Source organism: Cenococcum geophilum (assembly GCF_001692895.1).
Source record: "Cenococcum geophilum 1.58 unplaced genomic scaffold K441scaffold_35, whole genome shotgun sequence".
NCBI lineage: Eukaryota > Fungi > Ascomycota > Dothideomycetes > Gloniales > Gloniaceae > Cenococcum > Cenococcum geophilum.
In genome coordinates, this window is record NW_027137593.1 from 191,869 (window position 1) to 210,064 (window position 18,196).

At 38.7% G+C, this 18,196-nt stretch overlaps 2 protein-coding genes across 2 annotated transcripts; one reads left to right on the forward strand and one right to left on the reverse strand.

Moving 5' to 3' along the window:
• Nucleotides 1-2,180: 2,180 nt before the first annotated feature.
• K441DRAFT_572417 (uncharacterized protein) lies at nt 2,181-2,396 on the forward strand (the record flags this gene model as incomplete). The annotated part of the gene is made up of 1 exon (XM_067644015.1): nt 2,181-2,396. A coding segment is annotated over one exon (216 nt), but the record flags the coding sequence as incomplete, so codon positions are not given.
• A 6,000-nt stretch (nt 2,397-8,396) lies between these two features.
• On the reverse strand, nt 8,397-8,798 carry K441DRAFT_663857 (uncharacterized protein; the record flags this gene model as incomplete). Its single annotated transcript, XM_067649265.1, has 3 exons — nt 8,397-8,420; nt 8,463-8,663; nt 8,688-8,798. Coding segments are annotated over 2 exons (168 nt in total), but the record flags the coding sequence as incomplete, so codon positions are not given.
• Nucleotides 8,799-18,196: the final 9,398 nt, after the last annotated feature.

Consider the following 18,196-nt stretch of genomic DNA (forward strand, 5'->3'; position numbering starts at 1 on the left):
ATTCAAGAAAAATAACTAAGATGAACGCGTCATGTACTAAATCATGAAAGTCACCAGGTTTTGGAATTCTCAATGCTCAGGGTGCAGCTCGATACTATTCTTCAGGATGTACTTTGCCTACCTTAATGATAGTTCTTGGAGTGTCTCGCAGAGCTGTATGGTACGAGCTGTTTTTGTAATGACATTTCAGGATGCCTGACCTTGCCAAAACGCAGTTCCTGTCCATTTCCTACTCGACCCCATCTTTCTAGCTCCCATGTCTCTCACATGGGTGTTATGGCACAGTTATCTCTTCCTTGAAACACATTTTACCATGCTTTAGATGAGCGTGGGTGTACTGTGTTCATTTTCCTTGAGCATGCTCTAGAACAAGAGAATCTCGTCTCTCTAACTATTAGTATCATTTCGTCATGTACCGTTAAGGCAATGGAACACCATGAGCCTAATGTCGGACGGACAAGTCACTCATAAGAACTCTGTCGATTGAAGCTGGCTCTAGAAGCTCTCTATATACATGAGGTCGGGGCAAAGGACTGACGACGACGCTGACGACGATTCTGGAGCTATTACTCAATCGCCACCAGGTTGATATTGCCACTCAGTCGGTAATAGGTAATAGAAACAGGGTGTGAGTCACAAGACGGTACCTGACAGTGACCTCAACGTTCGACACCTAATCTGCCACCCAATGGTCTTCTGGCAACTAAAAGAGCCCGGCCGGAATGATGATAACTATGAATCTGACTAAATCTTGGTGAGTCCAGTTTCTGACATTTCTGTCGGAGTTTCTGGGTGGGCATAATCATTGAAAGGTCCGACGCTGGGTTGTCGTATTCTGTGAAGTGTATCTGTCCTAGAAGTTTGTAAGATGAAACCGGGATCCGTGTGAATAACAGCGCGTTCAAGGATCTCGGAATGAGGAGACTAAGTAAATGTTGCAGAATGCGTTCTTGTAAACTTCTTTTTAGCGGGACTGGTCCAACGGTATTCCGGGAGCTGTCGTGTGAAATTCTAGGGACTTGAACTACTCGCAGTCACAGTTCTCATCAGCTTGGATAAGACTTACGGCTGGCGCTCCTACGATTTTCATCTTGGGTATCTCCTACTGATATCCAATATGCTACAGCGGAATTAACAGTTAACGGATTTCGAGTGCTTACAACCTTGGTGTCCAAAGCATAGAGGGCAGGTTACAAATATTCGTGCGAGCCATAGGGATTATTGACAGATACGAGATTTCGATTCAGCATTTTCAGACTCCATCGTTGGCCACCGTCCCATTATGATAAAAAATCAACGCCGCAAGCGCAACAACCTCACAACAACACCACCAACCCCAGACCAATTTCCGCATCATCCAATTATTCGTGTTCTGCAGAATCTCGCTGAGCTTTCAAACTACCATTGAACGATATTTGTATCGCACTGCTTATCCCGCCGCATCAAATCACAAGAGCCGTCAAAATCGCGATGTCACGATACAGTAGCCAACCCATCTGAAAAAGAGGGAAACAATCGCTACATATTTTTTGCGCTTTCATGCGAGCCAAGCGACCAGTTCATGATAAATGAATCCTCATTAGTCAACTTCGAATAGGTTAGCCGTCGGTTGAGCCCACGCCAGGGAAATGCGTTTGTGAGGTCTGTCAGGCATCCCATATCTAGCTAGCTTGTGGCTGCGTGACTTTCCAGTTTTTCATCATCTCCAACAGGGCCAGGCGAAATCCTAATCGATAACGATTGATACGATACGCGAGATCATACGGAGGTGCGTTTCAAAAGTCTTTGCCGCCAAGAAAATTGACCGCTTACCGCCAAGGCAGAAAACCAAGATTCTGCCACGTTACCAAGTGTCCTACTAAGTGTTCCCCTACCAGCCCAATTCCGCAGCTCTCAAGTCTCTTTTAATATTCCAAATGGCTACTGAAAGATCTACTGCTAAACGTTCTATAGGGGGCTACGATTCAGCTATAAGAGCTTAAATTATGGCTCTTAGAGCTTATGGAATCCCAGCTGCCGAAATTATAAAGACAATATAAATTTCCGAACGAACTATACGAGACATATATCGCCATGCAATCAATTAAGGCTTTAATCTAACGTCTTCTCCTCTCGTCCTTAATACCCACGTAGATGATGCTCCTCGCCCTAGCCGTCCATCTAAATAAACTAAAGATACTAAGAACTTAATACTGGAGAAGGTCCGTTGTGATAGATATAGCAGAGAAAAGACATGCGCTTATATTGCTGCAGAGGTTAGAGGAGTTAGTGCTCTAACCGTATGGCGAATACTTAGAGCCTCTGGATTAAGGAAGACTAAGCCTACACGAAAGCCTAAATTAACGGAGAAAATAAAGCTTAAGAGGCATAAGTTCTGCATAGATTACGCTTATTAGAAGTTGGAAGATTAGAAGAATGTTATCTAGTTAGATAAAACATCTATTATCTTAAATTATCGCCGCGGTGGATATTAAATTTAGTATGCTACAAATAAGCGTTTTATTAAGAGCTGTATACGCCCCTACTAGAAAGGCTACTTAGAGTTTATATTCTGGGGCTGTTTTTTATATAACAAGAAAGGACCTTACTATATCTGGTAGCTAAAGACAACTATAGAGCGGAAGAAAGCTTAGGCTGTAATTAATAAGCTAAATAAGGAGCTTGAGCCTCGTATATAGGAGGAGTGGGAGCTTAATATAGGCATTAGACGGATAGGGCTGCGCAATCTTCCTAAACTAAAGCTAGGATAGAAGTTCACTAAAGTAACTAGCAAGCTCGTACAGAATTAGGGCCATAGAGGTATTGATTAGTGGCGATATTAAACATTAATTCTTATACCAAAGCTACTACCTTTTGCTTAAGAGTGCCTTAAGGAGAGGCCTAGTACTATTGTTTAGGAGAATAAGGCTCCAGCTTACGCCTACTAATATTAATTAACTATATATAACGTATAAAATATCCAACACCTTCTTTAGTGTAGTAACTCTCCTAATTTAAATATAATTAAGCCTTGCTGGCCGCATATAAAGAGGGTTACTACGCGTAAGGAAGCGCCGTAGAAGAGGGAGGTTGTAAGGAAGGTATAGCAGGCGGCATAGAGAGATCTTAAGCAGTGGAGGATTTAGGCTTAGATTAAGCGGATTATTAGGCATATTAAGAAGGTTATTAAGCTTAAAGGAGGTAACGAGTATAGGGAGGGTGCTACAGAGGTACCAAGACGCTTAAAAGCACCTAAAGCGGCAGAGGACGAATGGGAGGATATCTAGATTTAGAAGGCGGTGAGCCAAAGCGGTCAATTTTCCCGGCGGCAAAGACTTTTGAAACGCACCTCCGTATAGAGGTGCCATTTAAGAGTCTTTACCGCCAAGAAATTCACCGCCTTAGCTTACCGCCCGCCTTCCGAATATAGGTATCGGAGGTCCGGGTTAAGCTTGGCATAACCTCGGGTTACGCACGACCCCCTAAGGTCCGCGACATATCGTCCAAATATCACCCCCCTTTTGGTAGTGGCCCCTACTTTTTAGACGCGTTTTTGAGGCCTAGGTTAGTACTGGGTTAGTATAGAGGACCTCGCCGCGCGCCTTCAACCTCATCGTCGCCTCGACAATCTATTTTTTAACCCTCTTCCTGTTCTTATGCCCGCGCTAGCTCCTAGCTTACGCGGGGCTTCTAGTTTTATATAGAACGGCCTACTATAATTCTAATTCTATAATATAGAGCTCTCTTCTTCTTCTTCTCCTCCTCTATTAATATTTACGCGTTTAGTGGCTTTATTTACCTATACCCGCGCTACGCTTACGCGTCTTCCCCCTAACCTCTTATGGAGATAGAGTCTTTTAAGAATCTTCTTACCCTACAGTCTACTTTATAGTCGAAGAAAGCCCCCCTAACCTCCTCCTTCTTTCCCTCCTCCTATAGCCTCTAGAACAAATTTAAGGCCTAAACGGCATGGCTATATAATATTTATAAGGCCTAGCGCTTAAAGAATACTATAAGGGCGTATAAGCCAAAGTAGAAAGAGTAAAAAGACTAGTGCGTAAGACTAAAAGGTAATATAAATAGCGCCTAGGTAATAGAAGATAAGCTTTACCCATTCCTAAAGCAGTAAGTTATTAACTAAGAATTATAGGCTGCTAGCTATTAAAAACAGAAGTTAAAATAAAAAGAGATATAAAAAGATAGTAAGCGGGTAAAGAAGAGGCAGAAGACAGTTAAGTAGGTAAGGCAGCTAAAGGAAAAGTTAGCCGTAGGGGTAGCCGTAGGGGCAGCTATAGGGGCAGCTGTAGGTATAGGGGAGGAAGCTATAAAGGAGGAAGGGGAGATATAGGATAAGAAGGCCTTAGACGCCCTATTTAATAAAATAGTTTAATACTTAGTTATAAATAGCTACGTCTCCGCTATTACTAAGCTTTATATATAGTAGTTAAAAGGTAAAACCTTNCAGCCGCTATAGNGGGNNAAGCTCTTAGNAGTACTAAATAGCGTNNNCCGNAATAANGACCAGATTTAACGCGTTAACTTTATTAATTAAGGCCTATTTATAATTACTAGCGGCTATAATATTAAAGGGCTTAAAAAGGCGATTACTTAGTACTAGGAGACGGGCTCTAAGATACTAAGTTTAGTTAAGTCTTACCTTTAAACTATAGCTGAGTATTTATTAGGTTTATATATTATAAGAGTACTTTTAGTCCCTTACTTAGCTATATCCTAAAAGCTTTTAGGGGCTACTAAGGCTAGCCTTCGGCTAGGCCTTAGCCACCCCTTATAAGCTTCTTAGGCTTATAGCCTCCTTCCTCCCCTATTAGTTTGTCTCTCTCTATATAAGGCTATTACCTACCCTTATTACTATATCGTCCTCTCTTATTAACTCTCCTTATAACTTATACTTGGCTTACCTACTCCTTACCATATACCCTACCCAGTCTATATAGCTACTATTTTTTAACCCATTCCTTAGGCTATACTACTATTACCTATAGTAAAAGTAGATAAAATATTTAGCTTACTAACCTTATTCTTATTAAACTAAAGAATAAAGGGCCTAAACTAGATAAGTTAGCGCCGTATATAATTATATTAATAATATAAGGGAAGCAGAATTAGTACGGTAAGGTTAAGTATATAGGCTATATACGGAACACTAACCCTATCTTCTACCCCCTCTTTATAGTAGCCTTCTACTTATTTAACCGCTAAGGTAAAGATAGCGCTAAAAGCTTTCTATCCTTTTAGTAGCTAGAGGACTACTATAACCTATATATCTTCCCTAGTAGTATTAAAGTACTATAATAGCCGCTAAGCTATTATACGCAGTTTAAATAAATAAATAAAAATTCTAGAGGGTAGGAATTTACTTAAAGGAGAAAACCTATAGCGCTTATAAGTAGAGCGTTTGGTATACTAAGCTTAGCGGCGTTAAGGAGACCTAAATTAAATGGCTAGATATTAGAATACGGACGTAATAATAGGAGCCTACCTTAGCTACCTACCCTATGTGTTTATATAGTCAATTACTAGCTTTCTAAAGGAAGGAAAGGGCTACTTTTTTCCCCATATATAGGAGGTGCTAGAGGAGGCCCTTTATTTAAAGATATGGCCTAATATTAATATTTAGCTAAAATGTATAGAGGCCTACTGCCTAAGTAGGGCCGATAATAAGGTTATACGGCTTAACCTTATAGGCTTAGGATTTCTACGCCTCCTTTACGCGCTTAGGGTAATCCTATTATAGGACTTAGTAATTCTACGCAAGTAGTTCCCGCTCTACCCCCTATAAAAGGACCCCCTCTTTAGCTATAAGGAGTACCGGAGGTTTACTATATAGGTAAAAAGCTCGCTAGCTAACGTAGTTACGCTAAATAAGCTAATTATAACGGAACCTTATAGCAGGTACTACGGTAGGCTTATTATTAGGCTAGGTATATAGGTGATGCAAATTAAAGTTAACAACGTAATAATAACTAGTAGAGTAGTTGCCTAATAGATTAACTCTAATTATATTCTAAGAATTACTATAAGAAAGGAACTATTTAGGTAGGGATTAAGGGTCCTTAAATACACAACCGTACTCCTATAAAATCCTTCTTATATATAATATACGTCTTATATATAAGGTACATAAGTTCCTCTTATTCCTCTTATTTAATACGTAGCATATTATATAACCTTAGTTACTATTCCTCGTTATATAGCTCTATCGGCTCTATCTTAGACCATGCTTATATTAACTAACTAGCTTCTTTTAACTCTTCTCTAAGTAGTTATAATATTATACTTAAAGCATCCGTAACACTATCTCCCTCCTCTTTATCTTTATCCTTAAAGATTTAAAATATCTCTAAGTCGTTTACTAGAGGTATAATATCCGTCTAATTAATTTAGTTAATATTGTTACTTATTATACCTAAAGTAATTTCTTCCTTATACGCCTAACGTTGTGCTTACACCGTTACTGTAATATTATCGCTTAGTAAAATTATACTATCTCCGTATTCTTATTATGCGAAAGAAAGGTTAGTTTATATTACGCTGGCGAGTCTATCTTTGCGATAACCGTCCTCTTACTTAGAGTACACTAAAGTAAATATTTGTTTATTTTATAACGTTTACTTTACTTCTAATGCTAAATATACGCGTCCTATTACTCTTAATAGTTATCTAGTTCCTATATTAATTTGCCTTGGGGTTTTATATTTAATCTACTGCTATATAGCTAGATAGTAAACTATCTTAAGCCCTTACTAAATTAAAACGTTCTTGTAATACGGAACAAAAGGCCCTAAATGCTTATATTGCGGCATCTGCTTATTTACTCCGTCTTAAGAAGGTTTATAAAAAGGTCCGTTTTAAAAAGTAGAAGCTAGTAGAATAGGGTCTATAGGAACTTAGTAATAAAAGAATGGATTTTCTTTTAGCCGAGAAGGAAATAGATTTAAGTAGTTTGGCAACTACTCTTTTTAAGTCCCCCTTAGGTAACTTATTCTTTAGCGATCCTTTTTTATTAATACTGCCTAACCTAATCTCTTCTAATACTCCTGTACCTTTTCTATAGCATTCTTTAAATTCTTTAGTAGCTCTTAGGTAGTCTCATTGTAGCCTATCCACTTAACTTTATACTATATTTCGTTATTAATATCCTTATAGCTAATAATCTTTAAAACTTGCTATTTATTTTCTTCCTATCCTCTATACGTGTCTACTTTATAAACTAGTGGCTTAACATTCCTATATACTGGCTCTAGCATTGCGATATACTATATAGGGTAAATCTTTATTTTAGCTAATTGTTGGGAATAGGGCAAATTGCCGCCATATGCGGCAAATTGCCGTCACGTGAGGCAAGTTGCCGTCACGTGTTGCCGCGGCACTAGCGTGGTAAGGAACCTTAAGTTCCTTACCCTTCCCCTTTCTTGGAATAAAAACAACAACCATTATACTATCTACGAACCGTAGCTACGTGATATCCCCCTTGTGTAACCAACACTGATTAGTGGTTAACTTTATAGTTATGCTACAGAACAGCTAGGTATTCACTAAGAAGAGACGAGCCACTGTACCAGTGCTACTCGTGCTAAGGGAAGCTGTCTTTTAAGGTTAGAACTGGTCCTAAACCTTAAATAGAACTCTTTCACGAATCTAAGGATCTAAAGGCCAGAACTAGTCCTAAGCCTTCCCCAGATTACAGATTCTTGCGTCTATTACGCAGAACAATATGCTTTACAAGTCTTCGCGATTTAAGGCTAGAACTGGTCTTAAGCCCTATAATCGCAAATACACGTCCAAACGCGTACTAAACGATAAACGCGTACCAAATGACAAATACACATCACGAACGCGTACTAGACGATAATCCCTATACTAATAACATCTCCCTCCCTCCGAAGACATAACTATGGCTATTCCAAATAACTGGAGAGACTCCTTACCACTAGGGGTAGCTATATACGCGAAACTTATCGACGAAAATTGGGACGAATTTACCCTTAATATAATAACTTATACCGCAAAATAAGTTAACGGCTTTCTCCTATACCGTATTCTATTTTACCGAAGTAGATACTACGCCGATTCACAGCTATGGGAATATTTTAGGGAGGATTTTATAGGATGGACTGCCAACACCTGGGTACTTGGTAATATTTATATTATTTAAGATTTTCGAGACTTCCTTTGGGAGAAAGGAGTATTTATCCCTATAAATGGGGGTACTATTAGAGATAATATTCAGCAAGTCCTTAACGCAGAAGAAGAGCATAAATAGACTCTATAAGAGATTAAGCACTAAAAGAAGTTTAACTCTTAAGGGAATCCTAATAACGGACAGCTATAAGTAATACTATAGATAACCTTAGGCTATCAAACACCTTAAGTTCCTTAGGCTGCCGTATTTTAACCTGTGTAATAAGCTCCGCATTAAGCTCCGTAATAAGCTCCGAAGTAACCTCTATAGCAACTACAACCTCCGTAGCAACCTCCGCGGCAACATCCGTAGCAACCTCCGCGGCAACATCCGCAACAACCTCCGTCTTTAGTTCCGCAGCTATTGCTTCCACCTCCGTCTTTAGTTCCCTAGTATCCACCTCTGTCTTTAGTTCTGTATCTATCGCAGTAGCCTCCGCAGCAATCTCTGTAGCAACCTCTGCAGCAATCTCCGTAGCAATCTCCGTAGTAATCTCTGTAACAACCTCCGTAACAACCCAGATCTACGTTACCACTACAAGATTAGGAGAAGTTTAGCAGGGAATTGGAATACGGCAGAGGGTATGATTAATATCGGCTACAAAGCACTGATGGAGGTTCTCGTAGAGACCCTTATAGAGGTTCTTGTGGAGATCCTCGTGGAGATTCTCGTAGAGGTCCTTGTGGAGGTCCTCGCAGAGGTCCTTATAGAGGTCCTTATAGAGGTCCTCGTGGAGGTCCTTGCAGAGGTCCTTGCAGAGGTTCTCGTGGAGGTCCTCGTAGAGTATTAAGAACTCTTTGGGATTTGATGGATTAGTGGCCAAGATAACCCGGCAGATGTGATGACAAAGGCAATTTAAGAGCATTCCTATTGGTCGACTGTCGTTCCCATTTGCTCGAGCTAGCCGTATCTAGTTACGCTCCGCTAGCTCCGCAACCCTATTTTAACGACATAGTTTCCTAGGGCGTACTACCTGCTAAATTCCTACTATACTCTGCCGACCCTAACTTCTGCCAGCCAATCAGGATTTTCCATCCCCGGGATGGAAAATCGCCATTGGCTCGCTTACTACTAGCGCCTCGGCGGCCTACTCGTCTTCGCGTTAACCCCCTAACACCCTTCCTCTTTTTCTTCTTCCCCTTAGCTTTGTACTTTTGTATAGTAGCAATCTATAGGTGTTTGTAGATGGCAACTATAAAAAGAAGAGTTGCTAGTGTTGGGAATAGGGCAAATTGCCGCCATATGTGGTAAATTGCCGTCACGTGAGGCAAGTTGCCGTCACGTGTTGCCGCGGCACTAGCGTGGTAAGGAACCTTAAGTTCCTTACCCTTCCCCTTTCTTGGAATAAAAATAACAACCATTATACTATCTACGAACCGTAGCTACGTGATATCCCCCTTATGTAACCAACACTAATAGATTTAACTTAAATATAACTAGTAAAATCTTTTACTTAATTTTAAAAGGTCCTAGTCTAACGTAGTCTAACTTCTTACTTAGTTATTAACTCTTAAAATTTTTATATAGTAGCTATACTTTATCTCCCTCCTTAAGATCTAGTCCCTTAGATCTCTTAGCATTATAATACTTTTTTATTCTTTTCTATACTTTCTTTACTAATTCTATAAGGTCTATATAAAGATTTATTAGTACCTTTATTTTTTTCTTTAGCTATGCTACTTATTTTCTTCGCTTATTATAGTAATAATAATATTCTTAGCTTATATCTATAGTTTGCTTTAAATAGTAATATACCTATTTCTTTTTATAGTGTTGCATTATATATAAACTATATAACTAGTAATAATAATACCTAATTATTCTGCGTGTAATTAATATAATGTCTTAGATACTATTCTAGTGTCTAATTTAATCTTTCTATTTAACCGTCTGTCTGCGGATAATATACGGTAGAAGTTACTACTCTAACTTCTTACTCCGCTAAGAATACCTCCTAAAATACTGCTATAAATCTTAGATCTCTATCTAATATAATCTTACTTAGTACTCCGTGTCTTATAAATACTTCTTTAATATAGATTTTAGCGATATCTTCTACTAATATTTCTTCCGTGCATGCTATAAAGTATCCCCACTTTATAAGCTTATCCACTATTACTAAGATTACGTTATAATCTTATCCAGTAATAGGATTTCTTAACTTTAGTAATTTAATAATAAAGTCCTATAATATGACCTCCTATAGTCTCTCTAGTATTTTAATAGGTTATAGCCCTCTATATAGCTTATACCTCGTTAGTTTATTCCTCTAGTAATTTAAATACTCTTTTATAACTTTTTACACTAAGCCCTAGATTCTATTAATAATATACTCCTCCTAGAGTTTTAACACTAAGCCTATGGCTCTATTATGTCCTTAAGTTATTCCCTTATAGAAATCTTCTATAAAGTGTTCTGCTATACTTCTTAGGATATACTTTACCTCTCTATATTTATATAATATTTCTTCTTCTAGATATTCTAACTGTCGGGAATGAGGCAATTTGCCGTCACGTACGGCAAACTGCCATCACGTGATGGCAAGTTGCTATCACGTGTCGCCGCGGCACTAGCGTGGCGAGGAGCCTTAAGCTCCTTGCCCTTCCTCATTCCAATCAAAAAAAAGCTTTATTAACCAACATCACTGTAACCCTACTCGAGTAGTCGTTATTGGTGAGTCACCCTATATAACCAACACTGATCAGTGGTTGAATACATAGTTAACCACAGAGCAGCTAGGTCTTCAAATAGAAGAAATAGTCTTATATAGGGGTGCCATATGCGCTTATATGGAATAGATCCCAGTAACACTGTGCTACCTTAGACTTACGGAAAACTAATAATAGAAGTGTTACTAAGTACTAGGAAATACTAAGTTGTGTCTATTATACAGAACAACCGCGTTTACGAAGATTTAGTTAAGTACTTTAGGTTAGAAGTGTTACTAAACCTAAGGTCCTAAGTTAACGTCTAAAACGCGTTGAACAATATCTCAAATTACCTACCTCTTAACAGCAAACCTACGAGATCCTACAAAACCGAAAATCCTACCTACCTTTAACGTACGATACCCCGTCAATTCTATACCTACTATGGCGTTAACCTACCTAAAGAAGTACGAGAAAGATATTAACCTAAAGATATAGAATAGAGATATTAACCTTATAAACGCTAAACCATAAGACCTAAACGGATTCTTATTACACCGTATAGCACACTATAAAGATAGTAAATACGATAATACCGCGCTATAGGAATATATAAGGGAGGACTTTATTAGATGGATAAAGGAAATATAGGCTCCCGCGAATAAGGATATCGTATAAGACTTCCGTAACTTTTTACGGGAGTATAGAGTATTCGTCCCTATAGACGGGGGCGTTATTAGAGACAATATTTAGGAGTATATTATTAATGTAAAAGAAGAGCATAAATAGACTCTATAAGAGATTAAGATTGAGCACCAAATACGCGCTATAAAGAAGTTTAACTCTTAAGGGAATTCTAATAACGGACAGCCACAAGCTCCGTCTATATAAGCTCCATTTATATAAGCTCCGTCCGCACAAGCTCCGTCCCACTAGTAAGCTTAATAAGAACCTCCGTAAGAACCTCCGTAGTAACCTCACTAGCAACCTCCGTAGTAGCCTCTGCAGAAACCACCACAGACAACCTTAGGCTATCAAACACCTCAAGTTCCTTAAGCTATTGTATCTTAACCTGTGCCTTAAGCTCCGTCCCTATAAGCTCCGTCTATATAAGCTCCGCCTATACAAGCTCCGTCTATATAAGCTCCGTCTATATAAGCTCCATCCGCTTAAGCTCCGTCCTACTAGTAATCTCCGTAGCAATCTCCGCAGTAATCTTCATAGTAATCTCCGTAATAAGCCTCTACTTCTCCATAAACATTTAATAAGCTTTAGAAGATCTAGCGTAGAGGGAAATTCTAAGACTCTTATAGTTCCCAAGGTAGCTATAAAGGTAGCTACTAGCGTGATCCAGACAGGAAGTTCTTATAGAGGGTGCCATAAAGAGAAAGTAATATAGGGGGGGGAGCGGTTAAAATAGCATAGTTACGCAAGCAAAGCATAAAGAAAGAACTACTAGTATTTGCGGCAGCTATAAACCCAATAAGCCTTATACTAATATGCCCGCGACACAAACCATAAACTAGACAACGATAGCGCTAATACGCCTACTATTACGAACCAACCCTATAACAAGACTCCGTACTAATCTGCCTACGGAACCGACCCTACGCTAGTACTATACTGCTATATACTATTAACAAACTAATAGCGCCGCTATGCCTACTATTACGATACTAATTGCGCTAATATGCCTGCGATCTACCAACCAAATAATCGTGCCTATACGCCTACAATTAACCGACCGACTAATAGACAAGCTCTATACTTAACTACTATTACTACCGCCGCTGGTACTATACTATTACCCAAATAGACTTTTGCTGCTTCCACCTGCAGCTAAACCAATACCTTACTGCCTTCCTGCAGCATTATATCTATAAAAAAAGAATTGCCAGAAGCTTCTTATGGAACTTAGTAAGGTAGATAACGCCAATTAGGATTTTCTATCCCCGGGATAGAAAATCGCTATTAGCTCGCTTATAGCTAGCGCCTTAGCGGCCCTAATGGCCCTAACACGATATCTACCTACGACTCCTTAGCAAGAAAGCACCACGTGCTAAGAGGCAAATTTTAGGACAGCGAGACTTATATTACAATAGCAATAGTAAGTAAAAAGGATCCATATTTGTTATAATAGTCAAGCAGTATTTATATATAGAGGGCAACCACAAAAGAAGAGTTGCCAGTGTCGGGAATGAGGCAATTTGCCGTCACGTGATGGCAAGTTGCCATCACGTGTCGCCGCGGCACTAGCGTGGCGAGGAGCCTTAAGCTCCTCGCCCTTCCTCATTCCAATTAAAAAAAAGCTTTATTAACCAACATCACTGTAACCCTACTCGAGTAGTCGTTATTAGTGAGTCACCCTATATGACCAACACTAACTATTTCTCTAGTTATGCTTTAAAGATCCTTTATACCTAAAAGCTCTCTAATAACTTATAAACTCTATCTAGTTTATCGTCTTCTTAAGTTGCTATAATTTTCGGATAATTATATCTAATTAATCCGTCTATGTCTTTTCGCAATAAAGCCCCTAATAGCTTTTTATTATTTTATAATTTAGCCTTTCTACTTAGAGCGTCTGCTTATATATTATCTATGCCTTTAGTATACTAAATCTTAAAATAGTATTCTATAAGCATCTCTACCTATTTAACCTATCTTTAGTTAAGTTCCTTCGTTATTAGAAATCCTATTAGGTTTTTATAATCTATTTTAACTATAAATAGTTTCTCTATACCTTATAAGAATGCTCTTTATTTCTTTAATACTATAACTATACCTAATAACTCCTTATTATAAATGTTATAGTTTAACTTTAGTAGTGTTATCTTCTAACTATAGTATACCACTAGGTGCTATCTATCTTAATATTTTTTATATAAAGTACGCCCCTAGTATAAAGTTTAATATATCTGTTTTTACAACCGTCTCTAGTCCTAGTTAATAGATTTTAAGAACTAGCTCCTAGGTAAACAATCCTTTAACTTCTTTAAATAATTTTTACTGTTCCTCTCCCTATACCTATAGTTCTTCTTTCTTTATTAACTGCGTAAATAGTTTAATATCCTTTAACCATTGCGCTATAAACCTTCTATAGTAGTTGCAAAACCCTAAGAATAATCTTAACTATATAAAGTTCTCTAGTTCTTACCAATTTATTATAGCTTCAATCTTTTTTAGATCTATACTAAGCTAGCCTAGTTTAATAATAAATTTAACAAAATTAGTCTTTTTAGTAAAGAACTTGCATTTCTTAATTATTACTAGTATCTATTCTTTCTATAGTCTCTTTAAGACCCATTTAACATATTCTCTATATTCTCCCTTAGTTATTAAGTAGATAATAATATTATTAAGGTATACTATAATAAATTCATCTAAGTATTCTCCTAATATATTATTAATACGCTTCTAGAACGTTGCTAGTACGTTTATAAGCCTAAATTATATAACTAATAGTTTATACAGTCCTTCCTTTAACCTAAAGGCTACCTTTTATTTATTACCTTCCTTAATCCGGATCTAATAGTACGCCTATCTTAGATCTATCTTTATAAAGATTTATACATTGCCTATCCTATCTTAGATTTCGCTAATTAAGGGTAAAGGATACCTATCCTTTCTAGTAATACTGTTTAACTATCTATAGTTAATATATAGCCTTAGTTTACTATTTTTCTTTAGTATAAACAGTACTGGATAACCTGCTAATAACTATAATAGTCTAATGTATCCCTTTTATAGGTTTTCCTAGATAAACTCTTTTAGTGCTCTACCTTTCTCTTCGGTAAGCTTATAGGTTAGAAAGAACCTTAGACTTATTTCTAGTTCTAACTCTATCTTATAGTCCTATACTATATACTCTAATAGCTTCTTACTTTCTAGTAACCATAGTTTTTTGCTATACTTATGGTATCTCTTTGGTATATAACTTAATCCTTTTTCTATTTCTTTGTAGGTGGCTCCTACTTAGTACTATACTAACTTGGCCTATTATTATATCTTATAGCGTTAAGTATCCCTAATATTAACCTAACTTATAATCTAATTAATCTTTAGATTATATTCCTATAACTAAGGCATTCCTAATACTACCTTATTATTTCCTAATAGTAATATATTAAAAGATATCTTAATTTATCTCCCTTTAATGGTTAGCTAAATAGGTCCTATTTTAAGATTAATAATACCTCCTCTGTAGGCTATTAGATCTCCTAAAATCGTCACTAATAGGTAAAAGTACTCCTTTTTCCTATGTGGTAACCCCATTCTTTTAACTACTGCTAATAAGATATAGTTCCTTATTACTCCACTATCTATTAATACTTTAAACTATTAATCTTACTATTTAACTTGTAAATTTAGGTATTATCCTTAAATTCCTTTAAGGGTTTAAGGCTCTACTACTAGTTCCCTCTAGTCCTGTAGGCCTCCACTTTTCCTAACTATTAGCTGCTTAATCTTATTTATACTTAGTTTACTTTTAGCTAATACTTAGTTCGTTTTTTATCTTTAATATACTATAGACATATATTCTCTAGGTATTTCCACCACTATTATTTATCTAGGCATTCTTCCGTAAAAAATCTTCCTGGTTAAAGTATTAAGTCCCCTTAGCTTTATACTTCCGCTAGGTACTAACCATATATATACCTACATCAGGATTTTTTTTTTGGGCGCGTTGTTGCAGATTGCGGCAATTTGCTGCAAACTGTGCGATTTGTGTGGTTGTATATGGTCGTTAGCGATTCGCGCAAACCGCGCGTTTCGCAATAAATTTGCAGCTTCTGCTAGCAAATTGCAGCAAAACGCTTAACCACTAAACTAATGCTAGCTTTTTGCTACCCTATAAATAAATAGCACGTAAACTGTATAAGCTGTACAAACTGTACAAACTATACGAACTGTACGAACTATATAAACTATACAAACTATACAAACTATACGAACTATACAAACTGTATAAACTGTACAAATTATAACTATATAAAATTATATTATATTATATAATAACTAAATTATTATATATTTCCATAGATTGCTATAATATACTTTTAAATATATTTATATTATAACTATATAAAATATAAAGCTATCTAACTGCCTGCCTACCTGCCTACCTACCTACCTACCTACCTGCCTGCCTACCTACCTACCTACCTACCTACCTACCTATCTGTCTATCTGTCTGTCTGTCTGTCTGTCTGTCTATCTATACCTACCCGTCTATGCCCACCTGTCTGTGCTTACCTGTCTGTGCCTACCTGTCTATGCCTACCTGCCTATGCCTACCTATCTATATTACCTTGATTCGATCGATCGATCGAATCGTTTATAGTGTTCGCTGGCTGGTCGTTTGAACGGTTGTCGTGTAGCTCTAGCAGCGATCGTGTAGCTCTGGCGACGGTCGTCTGGCTCTAGCGATGGTTATCTGGCTCTGGCTCCGGCCGTCTAGCTCTGGCGATGGTCGTCTAGCTCTGGCGACGGTCGTCTGGCGATAACAACGGTCGTCTAGCTCTAACAATGGTCATCTGGCTCTGGCGATGGTCATCTAGCTCTGGCTCCAGCCGTCTGGCTCTGGCGACGGTCGTCTAGCTCTAGCGACGGTCGTCTAGCGATAATAACGGTCGTCTAGCTCTAACGACGGTTATCTGACTCTGGCGATGGTCATCTAGCTCTGGCTCCGGCCGTCTGGCTCTGGCGACGGTCGTCTAGCTCTAACGACGGTCGTCTAGCTCTGACGACGGTTGTCTAGCTCTGGCGACGGCCATCTGGCTCTGGCTCTGGTCGTCTAGCTCTGACGACGGTCGCCTGGCGATGGCGACGGTCGTTTTCTGGCTGTTGTTCTGGTGTCTCCTTAAGTAGGGAGGATGTAAGGAAGAAAGGGTAAAAAATGAGGTGGCTACCTAGGTGTATATAGGGGGTATACTTGGCAGAGGCACGTGTAGAGGCTATTGGGAATATAGCGGGGACCCGATACAGAGCTTCGTGTAGAGCCTCCGTGCGCAGAGCTTCGCGCAGAGCCTCGTGCAGAGCCTCTGTACGTAGAGCTTCGTGTAGAGCTTCGTGCAGAGCTTCGTGCAGAGCCTCCGTACGCAGAGCTTCGCGCAGAGCCTCGTGCAGAGCCTCTGTACGTAGAGCTTCGTGTAGAGCTTCGTGTAGAGCTTCGTGTAGAGCTTCGTGTAGAGCTTCGTGTAGAGCTTCGTGTAGAGCTTCGTGCAGAGCCTCTGTACGCAGAGCTTTATGTAGAGCCTTGTGTAGAACCTCGTGCAAAGCTTCGTGTAGAGCTTCGTGTGGAGCTTCGTGCAGCGCTTTATGCAGTTTTGTGGTATTTTTATTACATTTTTATTACATTTTTGTTGCAGCCAAAAATTAGGGTCTGCTTAAGTCGCTTAAGTCGCAATTTTAGTAATTTACACAAAGTAGCCTGTAAATCGCTTAAATCGCTTACCTCAGCGAGCTCAGACGCGATTTTTTAGCTAGCATCGGAATAACCTACGCCGTCTTCCGAATTGCAAAATCACGTCTGAGAGGGTTTGGCGAGATTTGTTAAAATCCTAAGCAAAATCCATAAAATAGAGATTACGGATATCNAATTTATTTATTCACACAACACGTTATTATTAAACCCTATAGTCACTTTTTTTTTAAGACTTAGGGCTTCTAAATGGTATAAATTTTATTATACGGCTACCACTTAGTCCTGACATTAATTTCGTTAAAGTTAAAAAACGCGTTATTAAAAGCCTAAGCATATATTGTATCTTATTAAATAGTCTACTAATATAGATAAAACTATACAGATATATAGATATCTACTACTTAAAGCTATTGCAACACCTAGTAGGTGCTATAGTTGGGTCTTTCCTTAAAAATATCCTCCCTTGGCCCGGAGCTACTACTAGGGGGTAAGCTTTGGGCAGAGCCTTATGTAGAACCTTAGTAGAGCTTCGTGTAGAGCTTCGTGCAGAGCTTTGTGTAGAGCTTTGTGCAGAGCTTCATGCAGAAGCTTCATGCAGAGCTTTAAGCAGAGCTTTAAGCAGAGCTTCAAGCAGAGCTTCAAGCAGAGCTTCAAGCAGAGCTTCAAGTAGAGCTTTTACAGAGCTTCGTGCGGAGCTTCGTGCAGAGCTTAATGTAGATCTTTGTACAGAGCTTCGTGCAGAGCTTCGTGCAGAGCTTCGTGCGGAGCTTCGTGCAGAGCTTAATGCAGATCTTTGTACAGAGCTTTGTGCAGAGCTTCGTGCAGAGCTTCGTGCAGAGCTTCGTGCAGAGCTTCGTGCAGAGCTTCGTGCAGAGCTTCGTGCAGAGCTTCGTGCAGAGCTTCGTGCAGAGCTTCGTGCAGAGCTTCATGCAGAGCCAC